Source organism: Macaca thibetana, chromosome 4 (genome assembly GCF_024542745.1).
Source record: "Macaca thibetana thibetana isolate TM-01 chromosome 4, ASM2454274v1, whole genome shotgun sequence".
NCBI lineage: Eukaryota > Metazoa > Chordata > Mammalia > Primates > Cercopithecidae > Macaca > Macaca thibetana.
Genome location: NC_065581.1, coordinates 83929555 through 83946171, shown reverse-complemented (window position 1 = coordinate 83946171; position 16617 = coordinate 83929555). Strand labels below are relative to the sequence as shown.

At 38.1% G+C, this 16617-nt stretch overlaps 1 protein-coding gene across 1 annotated transcript; it reads left to right on the top strand.

Annotated features, from left to right (window-relative positions):
- The first annotated feature begins 15344 nt into the window (after positions 1-15344).
- On the top strand, positions 15345-15911 carry LOC126953758 (acylphosphatase-1-like). Its single transcript, XM_050789378.1, has one exon. The coding sequence runs from the start codon at positions 15414-15416 to the stop codon at positions 15810-15812; it is 399 nt and encodes a 132-aa protein (XP_050645335.1). The 5' UTR covers positions 15345-15413; the 3' UTR covers positions 15813-15911.
- The last annotated feature ends 706 nt before the right edge of the window (positions 15912-16617 follow it).

The window sequence follows — 16617 nt, the reverse complement described above, 5'->3', positions numbered from 1 at the left end:
GGAAACCCATGTTGGTGAAGGGGAGTACAGTTATGGAGCGATTCAGATATCTTTGACCACGGCCATTCTCAGGATAATACTCATAAGGTCACAGAATTTAAAAAATGCGGAGGGTTTCAGAGATGATTAAATCTCTTATGTTTTTTAGTTTGTGGAAACTGATTCCTGGAGGTTAAGTTGAGCTTCTGCCGCAGCCTGCTAATGGTTATTTACCTCATCACAATGGTTAATGAAAGAATTGATCAGTGCATGGGTCAAAATCTGATTATATTACCTAGGAAATTCAGGCCCTGTTCTCCCTCCTGGTTTTTGTGGTATATCATCTCTATGTAGTAGGCTCATTCCTCCCTCCACTCTTCCATCTTGTTGAAGTCCAAGAAAATATAGAGACAAGTCTCTAAATGTAAAACATTTTATTTGAGAAGGCAGAATTGCAATTTGGGGCATACATACACACAGACCAGGCTGTCTTCGGTATGTCTGAAGAATAAAGAGAAGGTTGTTTTATAAAAAAGAGAAATGTTATGTAATGTTTTGTAAGAAAGTTCATGAACATTATTAATAAAGTTTTGGGGGCTAGCAAGCTCTGACTGGTGAGTGACAGCAGTGGGTAAAACTAGTCTTAGAGTTGTAGCAGTTGTTTCAATATCCATTAGATAAAACTGATTTCAGGTTGCAGCAGGCAGTTTCGGCAGCCAGGCTTGTGGAGAAATAACATTCTTGGAGCAATGCTCTGTGCCCTGAGTGCTTCCCAGCTGCCTGGCTTCTGGCATCTCAACTCTGTTCTAGTTGAATAGGACAATAATGACCCCATTTGTATGATCAACTTTCACAGTCTCTTCTCTGATACAGATACAGGCCCATCTTCTGTCTATCCTTACTGAAAAGTCTTACAAACAGAACATTTTTCTTAAGCCTTCCATGTGCCCATGTCCACACCACTACAAGTCTCATTATTATGTGCACCATTATTTTATTCTGTCTTTCCTTCTTTAGAAGTGTTTTAAGAATGGAGAAGAGAAGAAAAAGAAGGGAAGAAATTCTGTCTCATTACAACTCTCCATCTCGAGGGAATGCATTTCTCCTTCCTCTGTTCCTTCCCATCGGAATAAAAGCTCTTCACACTCCAGCACTGTGGACACTCTAGCTTATTTCCTTCTACTCCACATAAACTGGACGGGCACAGGCCAACCGTTACTCTTTGATTGTCAAATCCAACAGACACTTTTCCAGGCCTTTTTTGACTTGATCTTTCTGCACATTGACATATTTTGTAATTTCCTCCTTGAAATTATTCCTCCTTTGGCTTTTGTAACAAGACTGACTTTCTCCTCATCTTTCTACTCCTTAAGTATGTTTCTGCTCTACCTGCATCCTTCCCAAGACAGTGCCATTCATTAGGAGCCAGGATAATGTGGTGTCTAAATGCTTAGGTACTAAAGCCAGATTGCCTGTGCTTGAGCCCTCCAGCTGTACCACTTGGGTCAGTTACTTAATTTTTCAGTGGCTCAGCTTTGTCATCTGAAAAAAGGGGATCTTACTAGTACTCTCTCACAGTGTTACAGTACTGAGAATAATGCCTGGCAAGTGGTAAATGTTTTGTAAGTCTTACATACGTATACACACAAACAGAGAGAGACTGAGAGAGGGAGAGAGAGAGAGAGACGGAGAGAGAGAGAGAGACAAGCACCATTCTTTGGTTAAAAATATTTGAATGTCTGTAGTCCCCTGCTGCAACTCCTGAAGAAACCCTTAAGAGACATAGGAAACATAACTCACATACACATTTCTTTCTCATTCCTAATTTTGAAGTCTGATATTGGGTTTAGCTACTTTTCAGTAACCTTTCCATTCAAACATTTGTGGCCAGATGAACTAGAGAGCCCCTGGTCTCTGTCTTCATCATGGCTCCTGGGTCTGTATCAACCCTCCCTTGGCTGCTTGCTCACATTTTCCCACTGAATGTCAAGCTAGCTTTCTCTGCCTTTCCATTCTCCCCGATATTTAGAATTTCAAACCCACTATACTAAATCTAACCTTAAATAAAGTTGATGGGATGAAAGTGCCTACAACCTTTTCCCACTCTTGCAGAAATGGAGAGGACAGAGGAGATGTTTATCACAATTATCATAACAAATTATTAGGAATTGAAGACCAATGATACTTGCAGGAGGGTGGTATTGGTGGTGGCGGCATGGGGGCTGTGCATGCAGGTGCTTGGACCTCCAGCTTCATGACAAGAGGGAGCAGTGACATTCTTATGGATGGTGATTTCTAGCCAGAGTAGGTGATTCCCAGATGAACAAAAATATGTTCTCCATAGTGTTTACATCAAGGACTGTTATGGTATGTGAGGGTAGTGTCAGAAGGGGGTAAGCAGAAAGGAAGAAAGAGTTTTAACAAAGTTTTGCTTTGGTCTACACATACCCTTCACAGTGTTCAAGAAATGTATGTAAAAAACCTGAGTTAATTTTAAAATGACATTTTACTGTTGCACTATATTTTCTCGTTATACTGCTAAGACTGAGCCATGTGGTTCTTGGCTTAAGAAGAGCCAGTATCTTCTCTACGTATGAGACAATCATTCATTACCAAACCACCTCTTCTGTTTAAAATCATAGCTCAAGATCTCCTCTCTGCTTTGCAATTTAATTGTCAACAATCCTCACACCCCTGACTCACCCTGGCCTTTAAGCAATTATCGAAGACACTTTATCTACTCTAGGTTCATACTGTGGTATGCTTCTTCTCATAGAGTAATTCATTCATTAATACAGCAATCTTAGACATTGCTGTATACACCACTTACATATTCTAAACTTCTAATGAAGAAAATTTGGTATATTTTTTGCCTCTCTGCACACTTAATGCCATTTATTTTTTGAGGTATGTTTCAAAAATATTGTCTACCTCAAAAAACCCCTTTGTGTAGTAAAGAAGGAAGGTATTCAGTCGATTTTACAGGTGAGAAACTGAGGATCAGTGATGTGACAGGAGTTACCCAAGAACTTGTGGCTGATAAGTGGTGATAATATTCTGTTTTTTGAGTCTAGTGAGCAGCTTTACTCAGCTGTATCATGAGAGGTTAAATCAGGCTTTGTGAGGTTGTCTCTCCTCATTTGATACTGAGAGAACATAAAAGAAACAAAAGAAAAGAAAAAACTCTGAGCACATTACATTCCTGTGAGTGAATTGTGTTTCGATATTATTTTAGAATCTCTGGAAACAGAACCAGATTGCTGCTTGTTCTTTACTTTCATATCAGATTATACTGAGGGCAAATCATAGGCGACTTCTCGGTATTTCACAAGGTATCTCAGTGTGTGTGTGCAGCGGTGGAATTATTGTATATGATAGAGGGGGCATAAATCATATGAAAATTGTGGGGGATTTTAATATCTTAGGTTTCTAAAGAGATAGGTATCAAGTTATTGGGTTTATGGAAATGTTGATGCTAAGAAATTGATGCTGACACTTCAATTATGAAAACTGGGATTATAATAGGAATTTGGAAATTTACAGTTTTAACACAATCCATAGATCAGCAGTACAGGAGTACAGAAAACTGGCTCTCCAGAATGGTTATTGCAGTTTTGATGATACTTTGATGATCTATTGGACTTAACTGAACACCTCTGTGCTTAGCCTCAGAATCACAGTGCAATGATGAACTGGGCTTATTAATGATAAGTATACTGGTTATATCAGTGATAAATATTAGAATCACATGACACAATGAGGACCTAACTTCACTTATTACTGAATGAGTCACTTAGTTGTTATGCCTGCCTTGATGATTTAATTTCAGCAAATAAAGCTTATTTTAGATAATGTGAGGACTTACAAGGGTAAGTGGCACAAAATTGCTGTCTTCTAGGACCTCACTATTTAGTGAAAGAACAGGACTCATGCGAAATTCATTAAAATGAAAGACCCTGGCTGTTGTGTTGAAATAGCTGTACAAGCAAAATGAATTAGCATCATATATATACAGTCTGATCCTTTTTCTACATATTCAACTACGTGGACAACAATTTCTGTGATGTTCAATGGAAACATTACAGGATGATAATGGAAGTCCATACAGCTCTAGAGAGGGCATGGTGGGACAGATGATGAATTACTTCTGGGCATAAGGGGGGAGTAACGAGGAAAAGAATAGTCTTTGCAGAAGAGTGAGTTATGATGGTGTAAGAGGAGGTTACCGGTAGGAGAGACATTTTGGATATAGGGAATGCTAAGTGCCTTCGTGGTTACACCCGCCTTAATGGGTGCTGATTAATCAACGTCATTTTACAGTTACAGTTTCCTCAGGAAACATAGTCTTGATTCAATTTCTCAGCTTTCTACAATGGTAGAAGCAAAATCATTTCACTGTCATTCCAGTGTGGAAACAGAGTCACAAAGGTAAGAAGAGTTGAAATAATGTTCAGTGTAACACCTAGATAAGACACAACTTTGGGACCACTGTTGCCTTTTTTCATTTTGGTTGCTTTATCAGTGCTGAAGGTTTTGATAAATGTGAGGTATGAGATGTGACATTAAGTCAGAGAACTGACTTTTATGAATGTTTGGTACCCTTGTTTCAGAGTCAAACCTTTATTTGAAACTGCACTCTTTCTTCTTATTGCAATCTTTTACATGCTGTAATCTCTTCTGGAAATAATCATAAAGTGCCATAGCAAATCACTATCACTTGTTTTATTTTTTTCTGAAAAGATACACTTCTTTTATAAAAGAAAAGCTAAGAGCTACTAAAATATTTGTAATCCAAACATGTGGTTCTGTTAGATTTTTTAAAGTCTTTAAAATTTTTTTAAATTTTGTGGGTACATAGTAGGTACATGTATATTTATATGATGCATGAGATGTTTTCATATAGGCATGTGATGTGAAATAAGCACATTATGGAGGATGGGGTATCCAGCCCCTCAAGCATTTAGCTGTGGAGTTACAAACAATCCAATTACACTGTAAGTTATTTCAAAATGTATAATGAAGTTATTGACCATAGTCATGTTAGATTTTTTGAAGCAGAAGGTTGATTCTGAGTTTGGAACTGTGAGCTGTAACAAAGAAAAAGATGCATAAATGATATATTATAATAATTATCAGTTATTTAAAAAATCTTCAGCCTTACCTCCATTTTTTAAGAGAAAGAGAGATGTCAAAGGAATGCATTTATTATTCAGCCTTTCTTACTATTTCTAAGATTATTAGTTATATATAGCATTTATTGAGTGCTTACTCTGTGCCCTACTAAACAAATCTCTGAGGTAGGTGCTATTCTTGTACTGATTTTACAGCTGAGGAAACCGGGACCCAGAGATGTTAAGCAACAAGCCCAATGTCATTTAGCTAGTATGTGAAAGAATTGACATCTGAACCTGTATTGTCCAGCGTGTGTTTTCTGAACTGCTATTCTATGGCTGTCTTCTCTTTAAACCTGCAACTTTTTCATTAAGGGGATCCCCCTCGTGAAATTTCCAGTCAGCAGTCAACTTTTTTTTTTTTTTTCTGTGGGATATATGTGTGTATGTTGTGTGTGTCTGTGTTTATTTGTGCGTACTTTGTATGTGTAGACCATCTATGCCAGTTTCCACAAGCAACCACTGTATCAGCCAAGATTAGATAGGCCAGGGCAGTAGTAACAAACAGCCCCCAAATCGCAATGGCTTAACACTACCTAAGTTTATGCAAAACTCTTTTGTTCATTCTGCATATCAATGTGGGCAGTCAGAGATATGTGGGGATGGGAGACTGGGCGAAGGGACTCTTCTCCACACAGTCTTACAGGGGCCCAGGGTAATGGAGGCTCTGCCTCCATTGGAGGCTGGCCATCTGGAATGTGTAGATTCCTCAGTCTATGTGTTATAAGAGGAGAGCCAAGAATCACATGCTGGTTTTTAAGTGCCTCCTCCTGCAGTGACAAAAGCACTTCTGCTTGTAACATCTTATCCAGAGCTAGTCATGTGGCTCCACCTAACCGCAAGGGGGTGGGAAATGTAGGGAAGCAAAGAATACCTGACGAGTAGCAAGTATCTCTGCCATAGCTACTCTCACTATGAACTTCCTTAAAAGTTTTAAATAACAGAAAACTATTGGATACTATGAATTTCAAACATTAAGCCAGGAGAAAATGTGTATTAGATATTGAGAAGTTCTGGGTGACTTCAGCTTGTCCAACCTCTTTACTTCATCTGCTCTCCCTGTTGTGTTCCTTTTTCTGGGGGGTGGGGAGGGGTGGTATGCAAGTCTGTGGGTTATACTTGCTTCTAGATTTTCTCCCCTTCCACCTTTGGGACTCCACTGGTAAAATCTTAGAATGACTGAGATTCCCTTTCAGCTTTGCCTCCATCCAGCCATCCTTCTCTTCCCACTGAGATGTGGTAGTGCCTTGAAGAAGCCTGTTAGAGCAAAGTTCTTGTCTTTGTGTCCAATTTCCTGAATATATACAACAAAGCTCTCTTCAAAACTGGCAGAAGGAAGAAGGAATATGCATTTTTTTCATTGCATTTCCCTCTTGATTATGTGTGATGACATCACGTGGGGTTCAGGAGATGCTACCCCAAAATGGAACTGAGCAGTTTAGCAGCTTAGCCTCAAATCAGGTTTAAATTTTTCCCCCCTTTCCTCCTTTCTCCCCAGTTTCAAGATGTAGCTCTGAGATAAACTACAAATGTGTTTTACAGCCTCAAAATGTTTTCTTTTCTCTACTCTCTTCCCTTTTGCACTTTATGCTCCCATACCTTATGTGCATTTATTTATGTAGGTGTTTATTAAGCACATGGTGGTGGCGGCCCCTTCACCAGATGGGCCCCTTCACCACATGGGGGACAATCATTCACGATGAGCCATCAGAGCAAATCATGCCACCTGGGATGTCCTCGCCCCCCAACCCCTGCCTCTTCTGCACCCCAAACCCTCTCTTTAAAAACTCCTGCATTCCTACCACAAGTTAGAGTGACATTTTTTTGCCCACTCTTCCCCTTGCTAGCAAAACAAAGTTTCGCTTTCTATCACGTCTTGTTATTATTTTGGCTTCTTTCTATCAGCAGCAAGCAGCCAGACTCTTTCGCCAGTTACAAAAATATAACACCTTGGCATATGAAATATTTTAAGCTGAAGGGATTTACAGAAGCAGGAAGAGCTCTCTGACCTTCCCCTTCCATTTTCCTCTAAAGCAGCTCATAAGACCCTCATGCGAGAGATGCCCACCATAGGGTATCTGGAGGAAAACAGCATCTTTATCTCAGAAGACGAAGGGACACAGGGAGGAATCTGAACAAACAGACCTTGCTAAGTTTCCTCCCGTTTGTTACACTTACCTCATGTTCTTTGCCCTATCATGTTTCTCTACGACTGTACACTCTTCATCAAACCTACTATAAAGAAAACGTGGGTTTAAATGTTTCTTTGGGTCTTCATTTCCTTAAGAAGCCTCCTGTGTCACAAACAGTGACCTTTGGTTCTTAGCCTGGTTCTGGTAGCCTCTGCAGCGTCAGAATGATAGGCTTTTACATAGGCCTAAGGGAAGGGCTTAGTGGTGCTTTGAACCACTCTTGTGTGGGAAGATGGATGAATTTGAGAGACTGAGGGAGACCTTGTACATGAGGCAGCCTTTCGACTTTAAGGAGTAAGAAGAAAATCCTCTTTTCCCGGATGCTTTCCTGCCCCTCTGCACACTGTCAGTAGTAGATGTAGTCGCTTAGTCATAGGAACAGAAATTCCACTAATTAGGGATTCACGTATGTTAACAAGCACCCTTTTTAAGATGCAATTAGGATTCAGGATGGCAATTGCTAATTAACAATTCATGCAAATTTTCTTAATCAGATTGCTTTTCTTCTTAGCACCTAGCTGAGATAGGTCTCTGTGAAGGAAATGGAAGGAAAATTTGGAATTTGGTGGTGTCTGGGTTAGCAGTGGGTGGAGGTCAGAGACAGGAGAAGAAAAGGAATTAAAACTACATCTTTTTTTTTTTTTTTTCCAATTATTAAAATCCTTAGTGCAGTTCAGCAGAGTGCTTAAGAGCACAGGTCTGGAGCCAGACTACTCTTGCCAGATGCATGGCTCTGGGCATGTTGCTTCACCCCCATATACCTCAATAATTGGACGATAATGCAAATACATCAGCGGGTCTGATTAAAATTAAATGAGTTAATACAAGTAAAGATTTTAATACATAGAAAGCATTCAATAAACATTAGCTCTTTTGAATAATTTAGAAAATACAAAACAAAATAAGAATTTCTCAGATTCATAGCATGTCTCCAGATCATCGAACCTGTAAAGGACCACTGTTCACATTTTGCCCTATTTCTATTCAGTATGTTTGCATATCATGTACAAGTACATGTATAAATTGAGATCATATTGTCATTACAGCTTAGGGTTTTGATTTATTATCAGGTAATATTAGCTATGAGTGTTATAGAACTGAACCAGGGTCTGCTGGCCTGGCACAGTAAGACCAGATGTACATACTGAGGTTTGCTGTGGTAGAAAGGAAGGTGTTTATTTGCAAGGCTCCAAGAGGTTCAGGCAGTTGGTGTTTAAATCCTGACCCCACTCCTCCCCAAGGCTTGCAGGTAAGGCTTTTTAAAGGCAAGGGTAAATTTCAGGAAAGCAGGAATTATAGGCAAAATCATAAATCAATGTAAGGAAGTTACACATTGGTTTTGGCCTAAAAGGGTGGGATATCTTGAAGTGAGCTCAGGCTTGTAGGTCATAGGTATATTCAACGATCTTCTGATTTGCAACTGGTTAAGGAAGAGAAGCTTTGCTTGAAAATTTGGGATCAGCAGAAAAGAATGTTAGTTCTGGTTCATGAATGTGACTTTCTTCAGGCTCCTCAGGAATAAACTGAGAACAAAGTATGATGGTCAGAGTTCAATCCCCAGTTCTCCTTGTCTGAAGTCTACTGTGCGGGACGAGTGGTTTGGTGGGGATCTGGTTTCTTGAAAAACAACTCAGAGACATATATGAAGACGTTATCTTTAGTCTCTATTGGGGAACCAAACATCTTGTGATTCTAGCTTCCTTGGCTATTGTTTTAGGTTACTATTTAACCTTCATGCTTATCATGTTGCTTAACTTCTCAAGGCTAGCTAGGTACCTGGAATTTCTCTTGAAAGAGCTCAACATTTTCCCTTATTTCCATGCTTGAGGGGCCTGCAGGCCACTGAGAGGGAAGTCCCTGCTTTGTCTCACAAGCACTTTGGAGAAGGCTTCGTGAAGGAGGTGGGCTAGTAAATGTATGTGCATTTCCACAGTCAGATTTGAAAGGAGTTTGCAGGTTAGGAGTATGGTGTAAACAAAAACATAAGGCAGGAAGCCCAAGAAGGAATACAGACACTCAGGTGGGGACAGGAGGGCTCAGGAGGTGGGGAGGATAAAGGAGAACTTGGGTCTGATTATGGAGGAACAAGAGCACTTACTCTTTAGACAGTAATAGTGGTTTGGGTTGGCGATGGGTTTAGGAAGACCAGTTAGGAGTCAACTGCAATAATCCAAGGCAGCAGGGGTGAAGGACTGAAATAGGGACTGCACGATTTCTGTTGGAATAAATAGGAAGCTGTGGGTATGAGAGGCAGTGTAGAGAAATAATTGACACAATGTACTGACTGATTAGATAAGGGGGTGTTGGAGGAAAAGGGAACAGATAAAGGTTTTTAGAGAATTCTAGAGGCTCTGAGAATTCTACAAAGTATGGTTGGGAGAGTGTTGCACTATTCAGAGAGAGAAGAAATAGAGGAGGAGAGGCAGCTGGGCTGTAATAAATTCAAACTAGAAAATGATGGTTATGATAATAATAATAATAATATAATAATAATAATAGTGGCAGTTTATCTGTTAAGCACTGAGTATGACCTTAACATTATACTAAGCATTTGATATGTATTATTTCATTTAATCCTTATAACATTTTTATTGTCTACAATATATATAGATACAATATATGAAATGTATTACTTTAAAGAGGAATTAACTTCTCCAAGCCATATATTCTCATCTATAAATACATATTCTCATCTATAAATACAAACTTATAGATGAGAAAATATGGCTCAGAGATGTTAATTCCTCTTTAAAGTAATACAGCTTATAAAAAAGTAGGGTCAGATTTTGAGGTGACTTCTGTCTGCTAGTGAACCCGGTGTCTTAATCACATGTGTTGAGTCTGAGGAGTAGTATATGGGGTATATGTGTCACCATGTCCAAAACAGACATGGAAATTTGGATCTGGAGCTTAGGAGAGAAGCCAAGACAGACTAAAGATTTTGGAATGATCAGTACAAATAGGATAATTAAAGCACAAATCCATGTGATTATGTATAGTGAGAAAATACACATAATCTAAAAATGCAACTGTAAGAAAAATCAATATCTAAGGGGTGAAGAAAAGGAAAGGAAAAACTTTAAAAACTGTCAGAATGTCAAGGAAGAATTAGCATTAAGATAGCGTAAAGAGTTAACCATGAAGACAATATCTAGGAGGATGTGGTCAACAATGTTGGGTTGCTAAGAGGTCCTGTAGGTTGGTGATTAAGAAAATTAGATAATAATTAGAGCTCATTAAAGATCTCTGAGACAGGACTTTTAGAAGATTAATGAAAGGGGCAAATAGGAATCATGTTACAGGGTTAACAGCACATGGCTAAGAAGTTCAGGAAATGAGTGTACGTAACTCTTTTAAGGGCTTGATGTCAAGGAATATGTAACATGGAATGGTAACTCAAAGGGGGAATAAAATGGAGGAACATTTATTTATTTATTTATTTTTTGTTTGCTTCTAGTTTATTTTGTTTTCTTCTTAGGGATAAGGAAGAATCCCATCTGATGGGATGGGAATGTGTGAAGATAAAGGAGAAAAGGAAGAGAGGGTATATAGAAATAAATGGAACCCCCAGTGGAAGAGTCTACCTTGGAAAGGAAGAAATTTCCACCTTCTTCTGAGAAGGAGAGATGAGGAGAAGATGGGTAGGGGAGGGGAGATATTACCATAGAAGAAACTGTAGGAGGTGAGGTCGTTGATAAGGGTAGTGAAGGCAAGCGTGAAACAGATATAAATAGAGTGGAAAATATTCTGAATAATCATGTAGAGAAAATGGACTCAAGTTAGGAATTTAAAAAATATGCAGGAGCTTTGAAGCTTACCTTATTTAATGAGAGAAGCACATATGCCAACTTCAAACCAGATTTAAAATTGGATCAATGTGCTATACAAATTCTTTAGTTATATAAACCTAATAGTTGAAGACATCTTCTTCTATTGCAGCAGAAATAAAAAATATAAATCTTTATATAACTTATGTGTTAAGTTCTCCCTTAAATTCTTGCTTGGATGAAGGGTACAGAGAGAACTGTGGCTTCTATGTCTAGCTCAGGAAGTGATCATAAAGATTTCTTCCATTTGTATAGGGCTTTATTGTTTAGAAAATATGTTAACTCATGTTACCTTACATTCCAAAAGGACTGGAAGGAAGAAAAATCTTGAGTGTAAATCACACTGCAAAAATATTTTTGGAGAAGGGAAAGAGTTTCTCATGCTGTATAACTGACATTTCCAGAAAGCATAGAAAAGAGGGCCGGGTGTGGTGGCTTCAGTTTGTAATCCCAGCACTTTGGGAGGCCGAAGTGGGTGGATCACCTGAGGTCAGGAGTTCCAGACCAGCCTGGTCAGAATGGTGAAATTCCATCTCTATTAAAAATACAAAAGTTAGCCAGGTGTGGTGGCAGGTCCCTGTAATTCCAGCTACTAGGAAGGCTGAGGCAGGACAATCGTTTGAACTCGGGTGGTTGAGGTTGCAATGAGCAGAGATCACGCCACTGCACTCCAGCCTGGGCGACAGAGTATGACTTTATTTTAAAAAGAAAAGAAAAGAAAAAAAGAAAAGAAAAGGAAAAAAGAAAAGAAAAGAAAAAGATGAATCCTCAAGGGCAGCTCAGAGTTCTTCTAAGTCCTTGTTAAAGAAGCCTGTTCCAGGTTAGGCACATGTTCTTGGGATTTGATATTTTGCCAGTGGAAATATTTCTTTCTCTTTGGATTTATGTAGGATGCCCAGAATGCTCGGAGCTTCTTGAAATCTCAATTAGGGCTTTTACATAGTATACCAACAACAATTTCTTACACAGCTTTGAGCTCTTTTCCAGGAATGGGGATGAGGTTTTGCATATAAAGCCAATTTTTTGTGTAAACATTTTGAATCATCTGGTTGACATTTAGGTTATTGATTCTTACTATCAGAATCACTAGCTACAGAGTTCTGAAGGATTGGTTTTGGCCTTGACACTCTTATCAAAAACTGAGCAAACAGCACTGTAGAGGGCTCTTTAGGGCCTTATACACTAGTTTCTAATTCTCCTCTTTCACATTTGTTACTTAGGAATGTGGCTTGTTGGATTTTCCTTATTTAGAAGGTTTGTTTATAATAATCACTTTATGTTTTACAACCTTTACAGTTTTATATATTCTATTTTTCTCTTAGTGAATTCCTACGAAGTATGCAGGGAAGGGCAATGCTATTTTTTTCAACAGAAAAATAATCCTGTGGTGAAGATGATTTGCTCAGGGTCTTACAGCTAGCCACCAGGGAAGCCAGGCTTTGAACCCCCATCGTCTCATACCTGCTTTTAACCTGACATTTTGATGCCTGTGCAAGTCATGGAACTTGATTTTAGAGTAATAACAGAAAGGAATTATATTTATGTTAAATAGAATAAGATACACTTTCCATTTTTAATGTCTAAAATGGTTGAATATTGGCAATATCCTGTAGTTCTACCCAATAGAGACAGCCGAGTACTGTGGGGAAATAGTGTAGATTTTAGAGTCTGACTAGCCTAAGCTAGAATCCCAGCTGCATCTCATGTCAGAATTGAATTACCTCTATATTGTTTAACTTTTCTAAGCCTTTGTTTCCTCACTGTAAAAAATGGTTGAGAATGGTACCTCCTTTAAAGGTCCTTATGAAGAGCACACAGTGCCATGTCTGCAAAAAACCTATCTCAGTATATGATGCATAGTAAGTTATAAATAGAACACAGCAAATATTATTGCAAATAAGGGATTAACAAATACCAAACTGGAAAGCAAAAGGAGCATTTTAATTGTTTGTTGTATGCTTAATATTGTATTTTTAGATAAGAAACAATTTGTCATTCTTCTTAAATACTGAATACTATTTTTTAGTACTGAGTGCTATTTTTTAATTTGTAGATTATTTGGCTATGTGTGGGAGAAGAAGAACATTATTGATCATTTCTATTTTCTGTCTCTTACACATATTTTCTTTTGTTCTATAATAAATAAGAAGTGTTTTTATAGTGGATATGAAGCTGTAAGATAAAAATTGGTTTAAGCATTAAATGATAAAATATTAAGAATGTGAAAAAGGGACAACTTCCTAAAAAAATTGATAGCCTCTGGCTGAACAGGAGAGTTTGATATTTAAAGTAAAAATCCGTGTACATCTTCCATCTGCTCATGTGCATTCACTCGGTCATTTATACATTTATTCATTCATTCAACAAATAATATTTAAGTGCCACCATGTTTCAGGAACTGTGAGGAGATTAAAAAAAGATGGAATACTTAATTCATAATGGGTTATTGATGACATCTTTTCCTCAGAATATTGAAATACCAGGAAGATGCACCCATCTTGGGCAGTCAGATGTGTATACTTTACATGCACATTTGAGCTCACTAAACAAGAATAGGAAATAGAAACTCAGCTTCAGGAAAATAATAGATTATTTCCATCATACATTCAATGGCTACTGGAAGACTAACTTATAAAAATATAGGTGGTATATTTGCCATTGAAAAATCTTACAAAAATGCTAATAGGTACTAACTGTCATTAAAACACTGAATGTTATTACTAAAGAAAGTAATAATTAAGGGAATTCATGCAAGGAAAAATAAAATTATAGGTTTAATGGAAAGAATGTTTACCTTAGGATAGAGAAACGCATAACTAAAATTTGAGAAATCTTTGAAATGATGAAGAGTCATTGACCTGTTACGGGTTCTGCACTGTGCTTGCCAAAGTGCCCAAAGAGTATATTTCCCTTTCTCTTTTCATGGTGTAGGTCAAAGTAAAAACATTTTCTCATTCAATGTTTTAAGTTTTGGTTACATGGCATTGGCATTTATTGATTTTTCAAATATTATGATTAGAAAAAAATAGATTTTTTTTCAGATGGTATCTGCAACATAATTGGCAGCTGAATTTAAATTCTGCTTCTGCCCTAATTAGTTGTATAATCTCAGGCCAGTCACTGGACAGTTCTGAGCTTCAGTTTTCTCGTCTACTAATTAGGCACAATGATTTCTAAGATACAGGATGGTTGTGAGGATGAGTGTTGTGAGATAAAGAACATGTCTAGGACAGTATCTAGGACACAGAAGAGACTCAAATGTTATCCCTCTCATTCAAAAAATATTTGATGCATGAAATGTGTGGTTTTCAAAAAATTGCTGCTATTTTAGTTCTACTTTTGATTATTTCTTAGAATCTTTTTTTCCTCCTTGGAAATATGTAACCAAGTTTACGTACAAGTAAAATGGGTAATAAGATTTAATTCTTTAATTTTATTATTTTTTCCAGCTGTTGTTTTAGAAAAATGTTTATTTTTTTTAAAACAATACGTGATCTTGGATGTTTGCAAACATTTTTTCATGACACAAGGAGACATCGATACCAACTTGTCCTTCATTCAACATTTATTAAGTACCTACTGTGCTCCAGGAATGATTCTGGGACTATGTACACAGTGGTGAATGAGACAGACATGGTCTCTGCTCTCATGAAGTATGAGAAGTGCCATAAAGTAAAAAAGACAGGGTGTCGTGATAGAGAATAATAGGGAAGTACAACTCTGGATTGGGTGGACAGGGAACTCCTCCCTGAGGAAGAGACATGTCAGTTAAGATGGAAAGAATAAGAAAGAGCCAGCCATGAGAGAGTGATGAAGAGTAGTAAGCCAAATGCCCTAAGGTCAGAAAGATGTGTTTGAGGAAATGATAAAGGTCAGTGTGGCTGGAGCACAGGAAGGCTGGAAAAAGTAGTGTGTGAAACAGCAAAAGACTAGCCCTGGAACTGATCATGCAGGGCCTTGTAGATCATGGCAAAGAGGATGGCTTTTCCTTTAAACATGGGAAAGCTATTGATAGAAAGTCAAAATTATAAAAGATCTGTCCCCTGTGATGTAATTTAGAAACATGAGTTAGGGATGATCACAACTTGGACTAGGTTGGTGACGTTCTCTGTGAGATGCACAGAGAAGCAAGTAGAAGAGTCATCTGTTTTGAAGATAAAAAGTGTAGGCTGCTAGTGAGCCGTTGGTCTGGTGGTCCCAGAGTGATCCCGGTGGCCAGTGGGGAAGACAAGGAGGGTTTGAGCATGGCAGAAGGAGACACCCTGATATCAGTGGATTACGAAATTTTTGGGAAGGTGCAAGGGGTGTTTTTCCATAAGCATACTCAGGCTGAGGGTAAAAAGCTGGGATTGGTAGGCTGGGTCCAGAACGCTGACCGGAGCACAGTGCAAGGACAATTGCAAGGTCCCATCTTCAAGGAGCATCATATGCAGGAATGGCTTGAAACAAGGGGAAGTCCCAAATCACACATCGACAAAGCAAACTTCAACAATGAGAAAGTCATCTTAAAGTTGGATTACTCAGACTTCCAAATTGTAAAAGAATGGCCTGAATTTAAGTTTTCTAAGATAAACTCAGTTGTTTGGTTTTTCTTGTTAATAGAGATAGAACTATTGTGTGTTAATATTAGTATTAGTCAATAAGTTATTTTAGTGTCAGATATTTGAATGTTATTATATATTACCTGTATGATGGAAGGATTACAGCTGTACACAAATGTAATCAACAAAAACGTTAGAACCATATATATATATATATATATATATATATATATATATATATATATATATGCTTTTTCTTTTTTTTTCCTAGCATGAAATGGCTATGAGAGCTAAAGGAGATAGATGAATTCAGAACTATTTTGCAAGTTTCTGGCTTGAAAAATTGGATAGTTCTTGGTATCATTTGCTAAAACGGGGGCAAGTGAAGAAGGAGTAAGATGGTTATATTTTGTTTTCGGTGAGGGAAGATTAAAAGTTCTGTGTGGAGCACGTTAAACTGGAAATACCTGTGAGACATTCAAGTAGAGACAGCAAGTTGGCAACTAGTTCAGAACACACCATTCACTTGCTCAAACCCTCTATTGGTTCGTATCCTCGTTAGAATAAAATCTAAAATTCTTATAATGGCTGACAAGTCTTGTTTTGGCCTCCACTCTCTTCTCAGATTCCATCTGCCTGCTTTCTTTCCCTCATTCACTGTGCTTCAGGCACATTTGTCTTCTTACTCATCACGGAAACTTGCCATGCCGTTCCTGTTCCAGAACATTTGAACTCACTGTTCTTTGTGCTAGATAGCCTCTTCCCATGATCTTTGCTTGACTCTATGGCTTATTCCATGCAGGTCTCTGATCAAATATTACCTCTTCAGAAATTCCTCCCTGATCACTCAACTTGAATGGCTTCTACCTTCAACTTCAACACTCTCTCCCCATATCCTGCTTAATTT

What these genes read in the sequence shown, in the direction of transcription:
- LOC126953758 (XM_050789378.1), top strand. Translation starts at nt 15,414, where the DNA reads ATGGCAGAAGGAGACACCCTGATATCAGTGGATTACGAAATTTTTGGG.